General features: G+C 38.3%; 2 protein-coding genes across 6 annotated transcripts in view; one reads left to right on the forward strand and one right to left on the reverse strand.

The window, feature by feature from the left end:
* The window catches only part of LOC115414004 (dnaJ homolog subfamily C member 17-like), a 38,556-nt gene extending 37,786 nt beyond the window's left edge, over positions 1 to 770 (reverse strand). For both annotated transcript variants that reach the window (XM_030127176.1, XM_030127177.1), the window contains exon 1: positions 581 to 770. In XM_030127176.1, coding sequence (XP_029983036.1) covers positions 581 to 661 — 81 coding nt within the window. In that variant the 5' untranslated portion in view covers positions 662 to 770. The remainder of the gene's footprint in view (positions 1 to 580) is intronic.
* A 5,175-nt stretch (positions 771 to 5,945) lies between these two features.
* Positions 5,946 to 21,290, forward strand: LOC115414175 (inverted formin 2). Of its 4 annotated transcripts, XM_030127396.1 has the most exons (23): positions 5,946 to 6,174; positions 9,035 to 9,445; positions 10,513 to 10,628; positions 12,037 to 12,196; positions 13,042 to 13,075; positions 13,298 to 13,439; positions 13,528 to 13,660; positions 14,672 to 15,265; positions 15,969 to 16,114; positions 16,231 to 16,292; positions 16,381 to 16,483; positions 16,606 to 16,691; positions 16,792 to 16,892; positions 16,987 to 17,057; positions 17,138 to 17,245; positions 17,333 to 17,403; positions 17,537 to 17,657; positions 17,758 to 17,922; positions 18,164 to 18,266; positions 18,382 to 18,534; positions 18,785 to 19,663; positions 19,968 to 20,021; positions 20,752 to 21,290. In XM_030127396.1, exons 1-22 carry the CDS (start codon positions 6,165 to 6,167, stop codon positions 20,018 to 20,020), a joined length of 3,822 nt encoding a protein of 1,273 aa, XP_029983256.1. In that variant the 5' UTR covers positions 5,946 to 6,164; the 3' UTR covers position 20,021; positions 20,752 to 21,290. The 4 variants fall into 4 exon arrangements, 3 of the variants coding, with proteins under 3 accessions (XP_029983256.1, XP_029983258.1, XP_029983255.1); XR_003934584.1 differs by having other exon boundaries at positions 18,785 to 20,021; XM_030127398.1 differs by lacking the exon at positions 19,968 to 20,021.
* Positions 21,291 to 21,339: the final 49 nt, after the last annotated feature.

The raw sequence follows: 21,339 nt of genomic DNA on the forward strand, positions 1-21,339 counted from the left end.
AATAAAAATGTAATTTATTTTTATTATTATACATTAAATTGTTTAAACACAGAAGCATACGTTCATGATTATCAAATTCATGTAGTGTAGAACTGCAGTAAAGACTTCACGGTTCATGGTTTGTAGTTCAAAACCATGTTATGTCTTTCTGTACGCGTTTAAACTGAACACAACACCCCCATCTAGTGGTCTTTTCGACACATTACATATTTTAACATAAACACTTTTTGTCGATGGTTTGTGTTTTTCCACTTAAACTAATTGTTTTAGCCTTCGGTTTCAGCGTGTCAGCTGAAAATGTCATAGCTAAATTATGTTTTTGAGTGCTGATGGTATGCACACAAAAGACACAGTCTAGTTAGCATTAGCTTACAACTAACTCGTTAACCATCTTTGCTTGGATCCTGCTCCCAAACAAACCGCATTTCCTCTCCATGTACAAGCATTTGTTGAATGGGTACAATATTTACACTAACGTTTCGCATATAGATAAGTCCTATGTCAGCTTAAGTCCAAACCCCCTCCTGCCTGTGCTATGAAGGCTAACAGAAGTGGCTAACAGAGACATTATTTCACACACCTCTTTCGTTGTAGCTGTATTTTCCACACCGAGTAACCCATACAGGTCCATTTTCAGGAGGTCTTTAGCCTTTCCAGACATTTCTATTAATAAGAATAAGATAACTAATAATAAGAAACGAAAACGCAATATTAAAGTTTAGCTAATTCAACTGGTTTGTTGATGTTTCAGGCAGCATGTGTTTGACGTTGTCGACCTTTCACCCAGGACATACAATGCATGCTGGGAAATGTAGGCTTCACGGTGTTTTTGTATGTTTGTTTTTCAAATGGTGTAAGCCAAATATTTTAAAAGGTTTTAGGAACTTTACTTGTTATTTACATCTTTAAAAAAGTCTGTGCCATTCTTTGATGCCCGGGTTCCTCTTCAATATTATTTCAAGGAGGTAATTTTCTGAATATGACCTTTTCTAATGGCAAATTTGCATTGAAATGTTGTAGAGTCCAGTTTTAAATTGCCTGAAGCACATTTTCTGCATTTACATACTGTAGACCTACTATTTTCATTTGCATACTGACAGTGATATATCTATTTTAAGCAAATATGGCAAAATTAAAGTTTTCTTAAAAAGTCACAAATAGAGTTGTTTCTAATGTCTCATTCTACTAAGTAAGACTCCACCTCTGTTTACATGTGGATCATATAACTTACACAAGACATTCAGGTTTACTTACACGAACTGCTCAGCACCCTGTATTAGTTATAAAGATATAAACAGGTGCACATTACTTTTGTTTTGTAGATGCTGCATTACTTTAAAAAGCTGACTACTCCTCTTTTAACTCATATTGTGATGTACAGTAGTGTCCAGTGCACTCTTAAGTAGTCTTTGATAGGACTGTGGGGATTGTACTAGTATAGCCTTCACTTGAATAAAGTCTCATATATTATGTTAAAGTAATAGTGTTTCTTAAGCAAGTCTATACAGTGTTCGATGTTGTCCAAATAAAAAGCCCTTGGGATAAAATAAGGAACATGTCCCGGCATGCCGCGGAACACTGATTCTTTCCAAAAAGCTTTTAAAAAATGTAACAGTTATTAAGGGCAGTTGATGTTCACCATCACAAGATATATATTTCTGTCATTATCTTATAAAGAGTTCAATAAAGAGACAGTTCAATAAAAAAGAAATGTCTTCTGCTGGATATTCATTAAAATTAGTTTAAAGAATGGTTCCCTGGTCACCGGTTGAGCTTTTCTTCCCTTCCAGGACGTCTAATGACAAACATAAATATACTCAGGGAAACAAAACACAACCTAAAATACCACCAAAAGATACTTGTTTTTAAGCAGGCTTTATAATGGGAAAGCGACTATTTATCACCTGAGTATTTTTTATGGATATTTTTATTGGCTGTATCACAGTTTCATGAAGATTTTATCAGTTTTGGGTCCTTTTCTGTTTCCCCTTCCTCTAACTTCTGTACTTTTCATAACTCAAAGTCATCATTGGTTTGTATTGTTAAAGGACAATGTGATATTCATTCAAGTTAATTTTGACTATGAAGTAAAAGGAGCATTGTTCCCACCTAATGAATCATATGATCCTGTTCAACTAGTTCAGCTATGGACCGTGGATCATTTCAATGAACACAAATATATTTGCTTAATAGCTTTGATCCCTCAGTCTAAATAAAACACTCTCATGTGTACCCATTATGCTAACAGTAAAGAAATGTGCTGCCTTCCTGCTGCAGATCTCCTGTTGATAAATACTCATAATTTCTCCAGGGTCTCGCTAATATTTGCTGTGTTGTTTTTGAGTGAAAAGAAATCTTCAGGGGATAGAAAACAGCCCAGTAAGTCGCAAACTAATTACCATACTGATCTATGAGGTAGTGAAACTAACCCCAATAATAACAGCTGCACTGAACTATTATGGAACTGTAACTTTGGATTGAGAATAAATACAATTTCATTTAGGCTATAGATCAATCTGCTGGTTATATCTTAATTAAATCACATGATGTCATAAGAAAAATGCTAAATATTAATAATTCTTTTTTGAAGGAAATAAAACCTCTCAGATCCTCTTAATTTTATGAACTTCATATTCTCGAGGATCTGTCACACATGAAAATTGAAACTGTTTGTGATAATAACAAGGTCACAGAGAAAAAAGGAATTCACACTTTTCTGACTTGCTACTGTATATTCAACGAGTAGGAGTGGATCAAAATGTGTTCTGTGAAAGGCTCCCAAACCCTTGAAGATTAGCACCAAATTTCAGAGCAATAATATGTGTGGGTGCCTTCAGAGAAATGGAAATTATATTCACTTCTATTAAACATTTTTCATCCAAGCAATCCCATTCAATCTCATATTATCTCCAGTGTGCAGTAGGCGATAATAGTCTGTAGATTACCCAGACAGACAGTCATTCATTTGTCCCTGCAGGACTGTGTGCCTGAGGTCAGCTCCAGATGTTGGGCTGAGCGATGCAGAAGGAGGGCCCGACCACTGGCTGCATTCAACATCCACAACACTCACAGAGACAGCGTCAGCAATACCGGAAACAAAACAGTGAACCTTCAAAATAAGACAAGTCCCACTGAAAATTCACTACTGCCCATAAAGTTGAAATACTTTTGTTTTCAGACACATTCCTCTTTTTATTCCTACTTATACACATCAATAATCACCTTAAACCATGTGTAATGAACATATACTCAGTCCCAGTTATACTTTATCTACCAACAATAAATCACATTGTCACAATCATTTCATGAGCAGAGGTCAAAATATTTTATTCCAACTTTATGAGCAACAGTGTATTTGGCAGTTTATGTCATGGAACTTAAATTAGACTTTTCTACAATATTAACATTTTAATACTGCCACATATGGTCAGTGTAAAGTTGCATGAAACGTTGTTGCTACATAAAGGGTAGAGAGAGGACTGCTTTTGTTCTGTCTGGTTGTGAAACAGCCTTTCTTGTTACACAATAGGCTTTGTTTGCAGACTCATTCCCTCCTTTTCTCTTTTTTCTTGGATTTATAGCTCTTTCAAAACACTTTAAAAGCCAGTTTTATCTTTGGTCCATTGCTGATATACTGTACTTGCCTATGAACATAAATACTAAAAGATATGTTTTTCTTTTTACCACTTTTTGCTGGTTCAGTTTAGTTTAGTTTAGCTAATTCACACATGTATAGGAGAGGTTAGAAGGCAAAAATCTTTGCAATCTCTGCAATTACATCCCTTTAAAAATTCCTATGAAAAAAAAAACAAAAAAAAAAAAAACACAGAGACTTTGTCATTGGCCCTTTGCTGATAAACTGTATGTGAACATAAGTATGTAGACTATTTAGATATTGACTTTTATTCCCCCCTTTTTTGATTAGTTTAGGCTTGTTTATTTGCACCATATATACAATAAGATGGTAAAAAAAAATTACCACAGAGAGAGAGAGAGAGAGAGAGAGAGACTTTGATTTCTCAAACTCTTTATTTACACAATAAACAAACTAAACAAATCTCAATCTAAACAAAACAATAACATGTGATTCATCAAAAACAGGTTTTTTTTTTCATTCGAGGACCAAGCTAAAAGTGAGTTCCTCTTCACCGATAGAGCAAAGAACCTGATTATAGCACCAAGTATCCTGAAATGGTTCCAGATCATCCATATTTTGATAATACCTATGATCAATATTTATTTGAGTTTTGATCATTCAGATCAACATGGTTTTTATATTACAATCCAACATTTGATCTACAGAGATAGACAGATAGATAGATAGATAGATAGATAGATAGATAGATAGATAGATAGATAGATAGATAGATAGATAGATAGATAGATAGATAGATAGATAGATAGATAGATAGATAGATAGATAGATAGATAGATAGATAGATAGATAGATAGATAGATAGATAGATAGATAGATAGACTGCACAGAGCAGAATAAAGTGCATTCACAGCAAAAAGTGATAAAAATAAGACAAGAAAGAAAGAAAGAAAGAAAGAAAGAAAGAAAGAAAGAAACAAACAAACAAACAAACAAACAAACAAAGAATGAAAGAAAATGTTAAATCTCAGTCAGTTGTATACATCACACATGGAAAATTAAGTAAAATTTTATAAATACAGCAAAAAAAAAAAAAAAAAAAAATTGGTGAAATTTAAAAAAAAAATTACATTCACAGCAAAAAATGATAAAAATAAGACAAGGAAGAAAGAAAGAAAGAAAGAAAGAAAGAAAGAAAGAAAGAAAGAAAGAAAGAAAGAAAGAAAGAAAGAAAGAAAGAAAGAAAGAAAGAAAGAAATTGTTAACTCAGTCAGTTGTATACATCACGCATGGAAAATTAAGTAAAATTTTATAAATACAGCAAAAAAAAATAAAAAAATAAAAAAAAAATGGTGAAATTTAAAAAAAAAAATTACATTCACAGCAAAAAATGATAAAAATAAGTCAAGGAAGGAAGAAAGAAAGAAAGAAAGAAAGAAAGAAAGAAAGAAAGAAAGAAAGAAAGAAAGAAAGAAAGAAAGAAATTGTTAAATCTCAGTCAGTTGTATACATCACGCATGGAAAATTAAGTAAAATTTTATAAATACAGCAAAAAAAAATGGTGAAATAAAAAAAAAAAAAAAAATTACATTCACAGCAAAAAATGATAAAAAAAATAAGACAAGAAAGAAAGAAAGAAAGAAAGAAAGAAAGAAACAAAGAAACAAAGAAACAAAGAAAGAAAATGTTAACTCTCAGTCAGTTGTATACATCATGCATGGAAAATTAAGTAAAATTTTATAAATACAGCAAAAAAAAAAAAAAAAATGGTGAAATTAAAAAAAAAAAAAAAATTACATTCACAGCAAAAAATGATAAAAAAAAAAAAGACAAGAAAGAAAGAAAGAAAGAAAGAAAGAAAGAAAGAAAGAAAATGTTAACTCTCAGTCAGTTGTATACATCACGCATGGAAAATTAAGTAAAATTTTATAAATACAGCAAAAAAAAAAAAAAAAAAGGTGAAATTAAAAAAAAAAAAAAACAATTTGCATTAATAGCAAAAAATGATTAAAAAAAAATAAGACAAGAAAGAAAGAAAGAAAGAAAGAAAGAAAGAAAGAAAGAAAGAAAATGTTCAATCTCAGTCAGTTGTATACATCACGCCTGGAAAATTAAGTACAATTTTATAAATACAGCAAAAAAAATTGGTGAAATTTTAAAAAAAACAAAAAAAAAAACTCTTAAAGTCTCTGAGGTAAGTATAGCCTATAGAGCACTTTTCTCTTTTCCATTGTCACCATCTTCTGGGTTTGTTCTTGTCAGTTTGAAGTGGGTTGATTTTATTTTGAAAGTGCAGACCGGATGTTTTGTCTCGGTCTCTCTCTTTCTTTTTGGACATTGTCAGTCTCATACTAGTGAGTGAAAGCTCAGGGGCATTTATAAGCACTGCCCTCCACATTCCACACGGATTGACCCTCCTCACCGTGCCTCGCATTCCTCACATCCCGGGTTTAATCTCTTTTTTTTTTTTGTCAGAATAAAGGCTGTCTGTCATGTCCCCCATGGCTGCACAGAACACCTCCATCTGAAACTGCAGAGGACGCGGCTCTTCCAAGTACATATTTATGGAATGAATCCAGGTAAGGGACAGTGAGCAGCCTTATTGATCATCCATACCGGTGCATCGGTGCGTAAAGGTGTGACATGAGCGGTACCAGTTGGAAGTTGTTGTGTTTTTCTGGACAGATTGTGTGTATCCGCTGCACTAAGGTGACCAGTCCCGTTATGACCACTGGCATCTACGGGTGGGAAAAAAAAATCGCAGCGGAAAGTAACCAAAAATGCGCCGTTTATGTCGCCTTTTCAATGAGCATTTTCTTGATGCGTAATGCAAAACTGTAACTGTACCCCAGTGCCACTGTCTTATCGATACATCCTCGACAATTCAAGCCTTGACATGGAAAGAATGAGGAGGAAAGGAAAGGGGATATGCTGCAATGAAAAACTGTTGCTGGAGATCAGATGAACTGCAGACTCCAGTTTTTTAGCTGGTTTTTAAAGGACAATATGGGTTGTCTTTCATGGTATAGGTTTGAAGATGATGTTCTTTATTCATCTGAGAAGAGCTGGAGAAGTCTACAAACAAAATGAAAGAAAGTGAACTACAGCAGAGACTAGATTACAGTAAACTCTTAAATGTGCTGGCAGACTTCACTGGCACTCCTTTAAAAAGATCAGAGGGGAGAAAAGGAGGGTTAGGAATATGAGTACCAGATGTTCTGTGTTGTGATGCACTGCAAATATTGTCTGGAGGGTGTTTTCTGGTTCTGACAGAGCTCATCTCATCTCATGTTTCATAGGTATATTCACAATTTAAACTCTAATTTTGCAAACAAAAGACTGTTCATGATCTTCCCTCTGTGTCAGGCAATGAATTATTATTATTGCTAGGATATGCATAACATGTGTAGATAAACATATTCTCCTGCATATTCTAAACTCTGCATATGTTTCTGAGGTATGATTCTGCATATACCTAAGTGTTGCTGCTGTACAGTAGCAGTGGGCTGGTGTGGGGGCGGCTTTACCAGAGGACAGATGAGTAGGCTTGTCTTGTGCTGTGAATCAGCCTGCTATTAGAGGTTCATGTGGGAGCGCTGGCAGACAAGGTCGCCAAATGAAAGTTGCTTATTTTTGAGGAGAAAGAATATGCAAATGTGGTTTTCAAACGTAATGCACCTTTGGTATTACTTTATGTAACCCATCTCTTTGGAAATTTCTGAATATCCCTCTGCTGCAGTCTCAAATCACCCCTCTAGAAATGAAAATGAAAATTCATATGAGGAACATGAGCTGTCACACTAATGTGCTTATCTCGTGCCTTGTTTCCTGAGCCAGGAAAGTCCTTTCCTTCCTCCTGAAAAGTTCCCAACCCGTGCTGGAGAGCTTCTTTCAAGTGGTCTGAGTCATAACTTTTCAGGATGTGGAATCCACTTAGCAGAACTCTCAGTGCATTTTCACGTATCCTAGTGCCTTCACAAGTTATCATGACTGTGAAAATTCTCAAGAATTGACTTGGCATCAAATTTCTTGCATCAACTTGTAACTTTTGTTTCCCACCCCTTCTGGACATGTAAATGTAATGTACCTCAGGAAACGGGTGTTGGGGTTTAACCCTTGCCGAGCTGAAAGAGGGCGGGGAGCATTCCATCTATTTGTGCATCTAAAGAACACAGCCCTTTAGAGACTACTGAGAAGGCCTATTGTAAAATGTCATTGTCTGGCTGCTTGCTGCCACGGTAACACTCTCACTGGCAGCAGAACTAATGCTGCAGTCAGAGCTGACAAATGTCTCACTAGAAAAGCTTTATTTGACTTCAGCTCTTTCATGTGAATAAAAAGCCAATTTGCATGACTTCTTTTGATACTTGTGAACTATCATTTGAAACAAGAGACATCTGAGTCAACTGCCAACAGTTTGTAACTGGGTTTAGTTTACTGAGCTCATAAGCAAGTAGTTCAGGATTCATGGGGAAGGAGCCTGGGTGACAAGTTAAGGCACATGTCAAATCTAGAATTCATTCTAACCCTGCAGAGGCTCGCAGTAACCCTTTTGCAGATCATTGTGTTTCTTCATGCTCATCACTCAGTGCCTCATCTGGGTATCTTATAACTGCCAAGTATGTAATCACCAACAGGACAGAAGAAGCGCTCACAGTAGACCACCTAATATCGCAACTCAAGGAGAGAGGAAGTATTTTTAGACTTTTAAAGGAGGTTTTCCCCTTTTTTGGCCCGAAACTGTGTGTTGTTGATTTTGTTTTAGTGTGTGAGTGTGCTTATACTTAGTTGCACGCGTCATAGTGAATGTGTTTTTAGAAGTTAGAGGGTGTAGTTGATAAAAGAGAGGATTGTGGTCTGGGGATTTGGCAGAAACGGGTACCTCTAGGATCAATGTGTGCATTCAGGTCAGAGTTAGATGTGTTTATATGATGCCTGTGAAATGGTCTTCCTCTTCTGTGGTTTTTGTATATATGAACTACTACTACACCAGTGCCTTGTGTGCATATATATTCTAATGTTTATCGGCTGAAAGTATATATATAGATGTTGTTGTCGTTAGTTACTGTAAACATCATCCAGACTATAGCGAGTTTGCCATTGTAAGGTTTTGATGAGCTGACAGTGAGTCTGGCCTCTTTCAAGCAGGATTATGTTGGAATGTTTGGCAGAACTGATGATGACTGGACTGCTGACGTACCTTTTAGCCATCCACAAAATGCAGAGTTATCGTTTCCTATTATGTTTTCCTTTCTGATAGCGCCTTGTTTTGGTCTGCTTCCTCTGATCTGGATGACATTTTGTACTACAAATACATTGGATATCAGTACAAACAGACACCATCTGTATTACCAAAAACAGCAATTTCCTGAAAAAGAATTTTTAAAAATGTCTCTACTGTTATGTAATGTTTGACAAAGCCTGCTGTGTCCTATACAGATCTCTCAGCCATAATGTCAGGGAAATCAGATGGGAAAAAGAAGTGGGCGGCGGTCAGGGGTCGTCTGGGCTCCTCGCAGGACTCGGATACCCAGCAGGAGGCCAACCTGGAGAGTGCTGATCCAGAGCTGTGCATCAGACTGCTGCAGGTTCCCACTGTGGTCAACTATTCTGGGCTCAAGCGTCGACTGGAAGGCAGCGACCAAACATGGATGGTGCAGTTCTTGGAGCTGAGTGGGTTGGATCTCCTCCTCGAGGCCCTGGACCGACTCTCTGGACGGGGATGCTCGCGGATTGCAGACGCTCTTCTGCAGCTCACCTGTGTCAGCTGTGTCAGAGCGGTCATGAACTCCTCAGCAGGGATCCACTTCATTGTGGAGAATGAAGGATATATTCGGAAACTCTCCCAAGGTTGATCATGCATACTCCACCATGCACCACCATACTATTTCTTATTATACTTCATCTCAGATTAGCATGGCAGTAGAAGTACCTAACTCATATTTAACCCATAAAGACCCAGTGTTACTTTTGCGGTAGTTCCAAAATATTTTTTTCTCTACATTTAACTTTTCTTTAGTAATTTATTTCCATTTATTTATAATATTACCCTCTGTATTTTACCTTTTTTCAGTGAAAATTATGTATTTTCCCGTATTTAATTTACTAACTATGCAGATGTTCATAAAAGCTCAGATTAAAGTTGAGGGTTATTGTGTCAAAAACAGAGAAAACTTAACAAAAACTGACTTTTCAGTCAAATATATCATTAACTGAAAATAAAACAAGTGTCTCCATCCACTGTCATTGATCCATTCCATGGGTTTTACTGGTGAATCAATGTTGTAGAAGATGACAGAGTTTCCACGTTCACTATTGGAGCCTCTGAACGTCCAAATGGGTCATATCTGATGACCATGAAAAGACGACAGACTGCATTTTACACCAATTATTTACTCATATTGATAGGATTAGTGTATCAACAGGTTTTAAACATTTTAAATCAGTAGATGGTTTCGGTTGCCAGTGGATCTGTGGGTCTTTATGGGTTAAAATCTTCAACACGGTAGTAATTGGCTCCATATTATGTAGTATGGTAATATTACGTTAAAGAGGCATTATTCACATGATTCAGTGGTTTTCTGTGACTCACTCTTCTTAGTTAAAAATTTCCAACCATGTGCTTAGATTTCCTCTGTAGATGAATCATTAAGGCCGTTTCTGGAAAACCTTCACAGTGTAGTGTCATGTGTGTTGTGACCACTGAAAATACACAAACATACCTGTATTATTTATCTTACAGCACAACACTACATCTTCAGAGGCCAAATGCATTGACTAAAATGCAGTAAAGCAAAACATCCTGCTTGTTTCTAGACTAGGAAAAAGACTAAAGGAAATGGGCTGAAACAGAAGGGAAAATATGACAGTAATGCAGCTATGTTTACTCATGTGTGTGTAATCATGGTGCTCCACAGCCTTGGATACTTCCAACACCATGGTGAAGAAGCAGGTTTTTGAGTTACTTGCTGCTCTTAGTGTGTTTTCATCAGATGGCCATCGCCTGGCTCTGGATGCACTGGACCACTACAAGGCAAGTTGAAGATATCTGAAAGTAATTTTCATTTCAGACATTTTTTTGTTGCAAAGCCTTATAGTACACAGACTTGAGATCCCCTCAGTTGTACATTATGCTTAATTTTTGATATCAACATAACAAATGCACGATCATAAATGAAAAGAAAACAACACTGATAAAGTGAGGGGGGAAAAAAAGAAAGAAGGGGGCAGAAAAACAAAAAAACACAATTTGACATCTCACCCACCCCCCCAACCCCCCTCCCCATCCCCAGAGCTACTGAGATAAATCAGTGTAGTGCTATGCTGAAAGTAATTTTCAAGCTAAAAGGATTTTAAACTAAAACATGTTATCTGAGCTCTAAAGTGATTAATTTTACTTAATTATGATGAAACACAATTAAGTTATAATTACATAAAATGAATAAGAAAGAAAAAAAAAAATGCATGAAATAGGTGAAAATATCTCAACATGGCACTTCCTGTTTTCAATCTGGTGCTGATTTAGAATCCAACCATCATTACATTTATATCAAAAGAGGTTTGCAGCCCACCTACCCTTCAGAGGAAATCACCATTCAGTTTCCAAAGTTACATGATAACACAAGCAGCAGAACTGCTCCTTTTTGTCATGGATCTTCAGGAAGTTTAAGGAGTGCTTCAAGGTTTCATTTCCCCGTGGGAAATAGGCAAGCTGTGAAAATATTCGAAATAGCTCACACTTTAAGGTGATATTGATTTTTAGGTTGTACCAGAGTACAAATGCTCAAACTAAACCTGTCAGATGCTCACATAGTTCTGTCTAGTTCCTGTGGTGACGTCCCTGATCCACTGTGTCACACATTCACACCTGCTCCTTCTGCAGATATGAACAGCTCATTCTGGAACATGACACTTGTTATTGTGTTGAGATTATATACTAATGGAAACATAATTTAAAATTTTATATTCAGTTTCTGCAAGTAAATCCCCATAAATCCTATACATTTCTGATTGGGATTCACTTCTCACATTGTCATTTTGATTAAAGATCCCCTAATAATGCCCTCTAGTGGTAAATTGAATGTACTAATTAGAATTTTTGCAGAATTAATGGATTTTGTAAATCCTTGTAGAGCCTAAAGTCCAATAATCTGAACTTTAAGACCAAAAATTTGGGACTAAAGGCATTACAGTTGGATGGGAAGACAAAAAAAAAAACCAATAAGCCACCAGCAAACATGATCTGACCCAGCATTTTTCTGTATTCACGTTAAGAGCATCACCTAAGTTCAGCTCTGGTGAGACCTAACCTGAAATAGGTCTTAGCTGGGATTTATAGCTGTGTTTATAAATCTTAATTTTAACTTGCAGAAGCCCTAATAATGGAATTCTGCCTAAGCAAATAGAAGTGCTTCCATAGTGAATTTCACTTTCCTTTTCAGGGTGTGAAGATGCAGCAGTATCGCTTCAGTGTGATCATGAACGAGCTTCACTCGACAGATAACGTCCCTTATATGGTTACACTCCTCAGTGTCATCAATGCCATCATCTTTGGAACAGATGACCTCAGACAGAGAGATAGGATGAGGAAGGAGTTCATCGGTAGGTTGTCTGTTCAGGTGCTAGTTGACAGTTTATCTGGAGTGTAGAGTCACACCATGAGCAAGGTCACATTGAAGTAAATTGGTGTTTTCCTGCTGTGCTAAAAGTAAATGCTGTTGAGAAAGCAGGCCATCAGCAGGGACTCTATTACAAATATCTCTGTCACTGGGTCTATCTAAGTATAGGTCTGATGGCCTCATTTTTACTTTGACAAACCGCCGGAGAACTGAGCTAGCCTCATGTGTATAAAGCATTGTGTATTCATGCTTTCAATATGACAATTAATGCTTTTGACTGTTAGAGATTATGCTTAGGCTGATTAAATTACCTTCGAGACAACATTTTCAAGCTATTCATCCATTTAGATTCTATAGTCAGATATTTCCTCTAAGGAGCCCTGCAGTCTATCCCTGATGTGCTGGACAAAAAAAAAGGCAACGCTGCAAGAATTCAGAGGGCGCTTTCATTAAGATCTACTGGGTATTATGTATGTGAAAGAAAGGCCACACACAAAGGAAAAAGGGAACTAAAAGATTTAAACCCAGGAGGTTTTTCCTGCAAACAACCGGTGTTAGTACTGAGTTAACAAACAGCCTGCAGTCTTACACAGTTGAGATAGTGTGACAAAAACTACGCAACCATTTGAAACATTCTAAACATCACAACCTTCCACCTTGAACTAATCAGCCATCTGATTGGCCACTCCTTTTTTGTGATTGCTCACCTGCCCCACCTTCCTGCCAATTTCTAAAACTAGTCAATGCTGCTGTGAGGACATGTGTGGTTCCTTATCTAAGAACTCATAACAAAGTGTTGATGTACTGTGTTTTATTGTTGTTTTCTAGGGCTTCAGTTACTTGATACTCTGCCAAAATTAAGGTGAGCATTTCTTCCGTTTTGTTCTCAGTTGTTAATTTCTATAGCAGATTCACTACTTCAACTCCAGTTTCAGAGGTTACTTTTGCTACTTGCCAGTTTGTCCATTAACAACTGTATGTAGGGGAAAGGTCAGCAAAGTAGCTGTTAAATAACCACAAGATGACACTTAATTGTGATTAACTGTCCATGCTGCGCAGTGATCTGTATGTGTGTGCTGTGCAGGGAACAGGAAGACGAAGATTTGATTATTCAATGTGAAGCCTTTGAAGAAGCAATGGCTGAGGATGAGGAGGAGCTTCTTCGAGTATATGGGGGCATTGATATGAGTAATCACCTGGAGGTCTTTACTACACTTTTTAACAAGGTGAAAAAAAAAAACATGGCAGACAAAACATTTTCCTAATATGCACAGTTGCACTTTCAAGCTTTTTAACATGCACTTGTGTTTTCAGGTGAGCAGCTCTCCAGCTTCTCTGCAGCTGCTGTCGATCCTACAGACATTGTTGGTGCTGGGGCCGAGCCGCACGGATATATGGCTGGCTATGGAGGCCATCACAAACAGAGCCATACTGCTGGCTGAGGACTGTGAGTCAGCACTACAAACGCAATACACTCATATTAGGTCAACTCTCTAATGGTTAGCAAATGGCCTACTCAGTGATCAGCGGATGAACAGCAGTGATTATCCAGGAAAATACACACACATTGAAACACAGGCTGTTGTGGAACGGTGTGGAGAGGATGGCTGAAAGCTTTTGTTGTAAAAACAATGGCAGGTTTAACAGGGTTTTTGCTGAGACTTAAAGTCTAAAATCATGTGAATTTTAAGCTTTAATAATAAGATTTTGACAGATTAAAAATGATTGGATTTAGTGTTTTGTTTGAAGGTAGCTGGAACAATGCAAGAAAACACTCAAATCTGAAGGTTTGGATATAAAGAAAACAGTCGAATAACAAATTATAAAAACATGAAGCAAAAGTAAGCAAAGTTTAAAAAAAAAAAAAAAAAATGGAAGCAGGCCTTCAGTTTCATTTATAAAATGCCAACTCTCAACAAAAAAATGAAAATGGAATAAATTGCTGACAGAACCAGACTTGGTGTGGATGGCCACCTGCCTCGACCACTTGGGGTGACTGGAGAGTAGAGAGGTAGAAAAAAGGATGGAGGAGCAACAAACACAGGGCAGGTTGGTGACAACAGAGGCTCCTGCATCACCCTCTATTTGTACAGTATTTTTTATTCGCATCAGGGGCATCAACAAAGTAAAGCATGAACTGAAATGAGGCTTAAATTGCACAAATACTGGGTTTGAAAACACTTAAATTTAACATGCTGAAATTTGTGGAAACACCGCTTAGCTTCTACCAGGACATTGGTGATCCATTTCAGAGTTACATTTGAGCCATGTGTGAAATTTAGGTTGTTTTAGCCACCTGCTAAACACAGGACCTAGTAGGTCTTCCATTTTCAAATGAATATTTCATACATCTGGGTCTCACACTTACACACTTTAGCCTGGGGTTACAGTTCCATGAAAACAGGGTGGATGTTAAAAGGTTTATCACACTCCATATGTGTTTGGTTTCATGCTTCAGCCCAGATGGAGTCCTCTGAGAAGATCATGCAGCGACTGATGTTCTCCAAACGTAAGGGCTATGAAGGTCACCATGAAGTGGATGGGCTGGTAGTCAAAGTGGATAAAGCCGTACAGACTGATCCAGATCATCAGGACAAAGATGAGCCAGAGAGAATAACGGCATCTCCTCAGAAACCACCTTGTGCCTCTCCCCCACCTCCACCTCCACCTCCTCCCCCACCCCCTCCTCCTCTTCCACCCCAGAGTATGACTAACCAGGGACCACCTCCACCACCTCCGCCGCCTCCTCCTCCCCTTCCTGGAGGCTTTGGTGGACCTCCACCTCCTCCACCATTGCCTGGAGCCCCACTGCCACCTCCAGGCATGCCTCCACCACCACCGCCACCACCATTCCCAGGGATGGGCATTGGACCACCACCACCACCTCCGCCACTACCGGGCATGCCTCCTCCACCTCCTCCTCCCCCAGGAATGATAATGGCTCACAGCGCCCAGTCTCTGGGATGTGGTGCACCTGCAATGATGCTCACTCGCAGATGCCCCACATTACGGATGAAGAAGCTCAACTGGCAGAAACTCCGCGCTGTTACTGGTGAGTGAGGAAGTCATTCTCCTGAAGGGTTAAAATGATTTCAACTGCAACTTTCTTTAGAGTTTGATGTCAAACCGATTATATATAAAACTCAGTTACTTTTACAGAACTTCTATGTAAATGCCAGGTAGTATTCTTTTTGTCACATGAGGGTGGTACGTCAGTGAAGCAGTAAAATCAGCTGTTCTTCACCTGTTGAATGAATGATCTGAGAGGGTGAGGGGGTAAGGTCCTACTTTGCTGACCGCTTAAAAAGTCTTGGACATTTTTAGGTATTGTGAGATTATTTCACTGCTTGTGTTTTTAGCCTTAATAAACACGTGAAATGACATTCCTCTGGAGCTTAGTTTTTATTGTTTAGCAGCGCATCCGGCAGGTAAAGATCCTTTTTTTCCCTTGCTTAGCCTCTCGGCAACTACACCATTGTTTTATTAAAAATCACCCAACATTCTGTCTTCCTCAGTTTAAAGTCTGTCGATGTAAAAGAAGGTGCCTTAGTGAATAATAGTCGACAGTGATAAGACATTGGAAACTATTAAAAACTAAGGAATTTGATTTAGAATTTGGAAGCTGCTAAAATACCCTAGGATGAAAAAAGTGGAATGAAGATCACCTGCAGATTAGTCATCCATGGTTTGATTTTGATTAAAAAGCGGAGCCACGTCAGCTCATAACCACTCTCTCTCTTCCTGTGTACTCGCAGATGGTCACTCAATGTGGGCTTCGGTTCAGAAAGAGCCGCCTCCTCCAGAGCCGGACTACAGCAGTATTGAGCAGCTGTTCTGTCTCCCAGTGACCGAGCACAAAGACAAGGGGGCAGCTGCTCCTGTCAAGAAGGAGCCTAAAGAGGTGCGCTTGGTCAACACTTGATGCTCCTCAGATCTGTAGCACTCAGACAAAACACACACCTACACATGAATGCCAAATAATCAACATACCTCTTTCACTTGTGTTTTTATCAATAGATTACATTCATCGATGCAAAGAAAAACTTGAATTTGAACATATTTCTAAAGCAGTTCAAATGGTGAGTCCATAGCATTGTTTTTTTTTTTTTCTTGAAACTATAATAGTCAATTTCATAGCTTTACATAGTTTTTACTGTCTTGTTGCAGCTCAAATGACGATTTTGTAGCCATGATTCGCAATGGAGATCGTACCAAGTTTGACGTAGAGGTGCTAAAACAGCTCCTGAAGCTCCTTCCAGAGAAGCATGAGGTTTGTACATTAACATTTCTGCATCATTATCCTTAGAGGTTTAGGCGTAATGACAAGCATTTCAGCCTCCCACTTAAAATGATTTTGCACATCTGAGCTGTTGTCGTATCCTTTTAATGAAGATTGAGAATTTGAAGTCCTTCCAAGGAGAAAAAGACAAACTGGCAAATGTTGACCGCTTCTACACCTCCCTCCTCACTGTGCCGTGGTAATTTTTTTTTTTCTCAAGTTCTTCTTTAACGCTTCATTATGTGTACTTGTTTTTCTCAAACCAGTATATTTACTTTTCTTCTCACTTGTCCTCCCAGTTATCAGCTGAGGATTGACTGCATGTTGTTGTGTGAGGAGACGACATCAGTGCTGGACATGCTCAATCCTAAAGTGAAACTGGTGGAAGAGGCTTGTGAGTGTAAGTATGCACCAATCCTCCTCCTAGAATGACCTCACATTATCACACTTCCCTCCAAACTCTTCCATTTTAAAGTATAATCTAATTTTCTCAGCCCTCAGAGCAAGCACGCTCATGCCCAGTTTCTGCAGGCTCATCCTGGATGTGGGAAATTTTCTCAACTATGTAAGACTCTCTTCTTTGTCACTTTTCTTTTAATTAAATCCTTACAATGGATGCTTTTAAAATATTCTTTCTACTTTCAGGGAAGTCATACAGGGAATGCAGAAGGGTTTAGGATCAGCTCACTCCTCAAGCTCACAGAGACTAAGGCCAACAAGAGCCGCATTACGCTGCTTCATCACATCCTGGAGGTACACAAAATGCATCATAACTGCCGTAATGCACTTATCCCTCAGTCATCATGAACGTTTCTAATTTACCTGCTGTGTTTTGCAAAGGAAGCAGAGGCGAACCACCCGGAGCTCTTGGCACTGCCCGACGATATAGAGATCTGTGAAAAAGCAGCAGGGTATGTTCTTTTTCATCTACATTTGCTTACGCTGTTTATTTTTAATTGCTTCTCACTGGCTGTGTAATCAGTTTTCAAAAAAAACCCACAAGAAAAACAATGCCTGATGAAAGGTTAAATATTTTCCCCTCAGAGTTCATCTGGATTCTGTTCAGTCTGAGGCCAATGCTCTACTGAAGAGACTAAATGAGACAGCCAAGAAAGTCTCCAACTCTCTGGAGGAGGTGAAGGAGCAGTATGCAAATATTATTGAGGTAAGATGATAGTCTGTGCCTTCCAAATGAAACAACATTTTAATAACTTAATCTTGTTTTTAGTACTGATTTCACAATGCCTTCTTTTTCTCTGCTAAAGGAAAATCAAAAAGCCTGCCAAGTCTTAAGTGAAAGGTTCTCTGAGATTCAGAAGAAGAAAAGTGACCTGGCTGTGTACTTATGTGAAGATGCCAATCAGCTGTCACTTGAGGAACTCTTTGGAACCATCAAGACTTTCCGAGAACTTTTCATTAGGTCTCTGAAGGTCAGTTTGTGGTCTGTCCCCGTTATCTTTTTTTCCATCAGTCATTTTAATCACACCTGATTAAAGCTGTGAAGGATGGAGGATTTGCTTTATACACTGTCATCTTTAAATGTTTGTATGGAACGATTGTCTAAGGAGCTTGGGTGTCAGTACACACTGTGAAAAATGTTAATGTCTCAAATGACACAAATTAATCTGCATATTTTGTATTTGGCAATAAGTGACATCCTTTGTTTCTCAGGAAAACAAAATGAGAAAGGAGCAGGCAGCCAAGGCTGAGAAGAGAAAGAAGCAGTTGGCAGAAGAAGAATCTAAAAGACAGAAGGGAGAGAATGGGAAAATAAGTGAGTTGTGACAGTACAGCTATCTTTTATTGATGCAACCTATGCACACAATTCAAACCTATGATGTGTGAAAAGACATTGTTTGAAGCATTCATTTTTACCCCTCTCTAAACAGTCAAGAAAGGCCTGGTGTCACAGAACGATGGGTGCATCATCGACCACCTCCTGGCGGATATTAGGAAAGGTTTCAGCCTCAGAAAGACCAGGCCAAGGTGCGATTCGGAAAGCCTCCCTTCTAGTGAAATTCGTAGGGATACCTGCCCACCTGGTAAGGACAAGAGATTGTGGCCACCGTCCGCAGTTTCCAGCCCCACTCCTGAGCTTCTTAACTGCAAGCCACAACACATCCTTGCTGCTTTATCTCAGCTTATCTACTTTTATCACCTCTCCCATCTCACTACGCTAGCTCCATTGCTTAGTAGTTTTGTTGACCTGCATTCAAGTGTTTTATTGCACCACGTTGCTTTCTCTTAAAATACATGCCTCCCACATGAATACTAAGTACTTTTGCTTCTCAGGATCAAGTGTGAAGTCTGCAGACAAAGACGCAGCAGCTTCGGCACCAGAAAATGCCACCATTTCCGCTTCTGTCGAACCTCAGGCAGAAGGGCATCAGGCCACCGGCGAAGTGAACGGCTTCATCAGTCCAACAGAAGAGACTCCTTCAGCGCCGCAGAATGCAGCACAAACAGCAGCTATAACTCCCAATATACTCCCAGAAGGACCTGCCATAACAACACAATTACCCTCAGAAAGACCTGTGTCACTGCAGCAGGAGGAACACCCAACTAATGGTACAGTTTCTGCCCAAGACAGGACCCAACCCAAGGCTCAGGTGGATGGGGAACATCAAATATCACTTCAGAGAAACGGCTTTTCGGTAGATTCATCCGAGACCAGTGTCCTCAGCCCTTCTTCCCTGTCAAATTTTGACCTGATGGAAGCTGTGTCAGATGGAACTTCTAGCTTGGTTTCTGAGAAGTTGACGCCTGAGGAGCCAATAGACATAAGTGTAAATGTTGAGCTGCAGAGAAACCCCATAATGGGTGTTGGCATTAACGGCACAGAGAGTGGTGGAAGCAATAAAATGGGAGACAGTAAAGGTGAAACTAGTGATAATATAAGCCATTTAACAAAAACTGAAGGACAAGATCGGGGTCAAGATGAGCAGAAATGCTTGATGACGAGAATGTCCGGCCAAGATGAGGCGGGGAGTTCCAAACGTATTGACCCTAAAAGTAATGAGACTATACTCAGTGAAGCCATCCAGGCATGTGACGTCCCAGATGGACAGGATGATATGCCATCTGTGTCTGAAGCCGTGCCTCCATCTCTTAAGCCTGAACCAAAGAAACAGAAGAACCTCTTTAAACGACACAAAAAGAAGAGTACTCAAGGTAATCTATCCATTCACTTAAATAAAGATCACGTTTGGAATGCTAGTAGTCTCTTGATGTCTCTTAAAAGGAAATCCCTATTTATTTTTGCTTTTATTGCATTTCACCTTTTTCTATTTTATGTATGGCCTTTTGTAGTAGATGTTTTTTAAGTATTTATATTCATGTGGAATTAAAATGCAGATTATGGATGAAATGTGCAGCCATTGATTTAGTAATGAATGGATATCTGTTGCACAAATCTTAAACTATGATCAGTTTGTTTGAATGCTCTGTTTTCCATTCTGACTCTCTAAAACACAAGGTAACAGTGGAAAAGGACACACTAAACATAAAAAAGGCTGTGTATTGCAGTGAGGTAGGTCAATCGGTGGGATGGCAAACTGTAAGCAGGAACATCATCCTAATAAATCACCGTCGAAGCTTTGTTCCAAATAACACTCCATTTGTTGGTCTAACTGGGCTCTGGATTTCATTTGTCTGTGTTGTCCAGCTTTTAACACTTAACGCGCTCTCTGACACTTTCCAGTATTTATCACACCAAATCTCAGCTGCATTCGGCCCAATGCATAAATGTCTTGAAATTATTCTAAGGGGAACTTTTCAAGGTACAATAATCTCCTATAATCATCTCTATTTAAGGGTTAAGTAATCTAACATCAGTTTTCTGACTTTAAACAGCCGTGCAGTTTGTGAACGTCATCATGAAGTCATCGTGGACTGAGTTGCCTCATAAAAGCTGTCACTTTTGTGTCTCTCTCTTTCCATGTTTGATTGTCCATTCCCCAAATCTGGATCTGGAACTGTTTTTAATCCACTAACAGTCGTGTGTGCTTCATGTAAACTGTGCTTTGTCTAATCTTACTGTGAAAGATGTGATGTGAATGCATTAAAATGAATTTCTTTCTAAAAAACAACTTTATTAAAGCCACTATAGTGATGCCTGAACAATCGATATGAAACAATTGTGAGTAATTGTACTGCAAAGTAGCTATTATTTAATAGTAAATATATTTCAAAAGGTATTTTGGTATTTCTTTTAGACATAATTTGATTCTGTCCATTCATTTTAGTCTCTGTTTCCCTAGGTGACTCCAGAAAAAGGAAATCCAGAGGAAAAAGGAAATGTTAATATTACACAGGAGTTGAAAACTGGAAGAACTACAGTATATTTTATTTTGTGAGACCACATGAATATTGACTTTTTCAAGAGGATGCAGAAGTCTTTTGCAGTGATCTATTTTTCAAGACCAAGAAGGGAAACATCTGGGATCTTCAGGCACTGATGAAAACTTGTCACTTTATTTAAATGAATGTTTGTAGGGGTAGTTATATACACTATTCCAGAAGAAAAATTGAATATACTTTATATGTTTTGTATCATTGTTGTAATATGCAGTGAAGGTGTTTTTGGTTTTTTGCCCAAAGCTTTACATTTGAGCACTTATTGCAGGAAAGATGCAGTGTTTGCAATGTATTTAATTTCAGAAAAGCTGCTTGAATTTTATGTCTTAATTTGTTAAATATATATTATACAAAGGAAATCTTGTAGAACACAAAGACAGCGCGTAATGGATTGTATCTTTTAATGTTAACCATATTTTAATAAAAATGAATTTACTGTTCAGTTTGTCTTTTATCAACATCTTCATACAGGTGGCGGTAGAGAGGCCGGT

This window comes from Sphaeramia orbicularis, chromosome 22, assembly GCF_902148855.1.
Source record: "Sphaeramia orbicularis chromosome 22, fSphaOr1.1, whole genome shotgun sequence".
Taxonomy (NCBI): Eukaryota; Metazoa; Chordata; class Actinopteri; order Kurtiformes; family Apogonidae; genus Sphaeramia; species Sphaeramia orbicularis.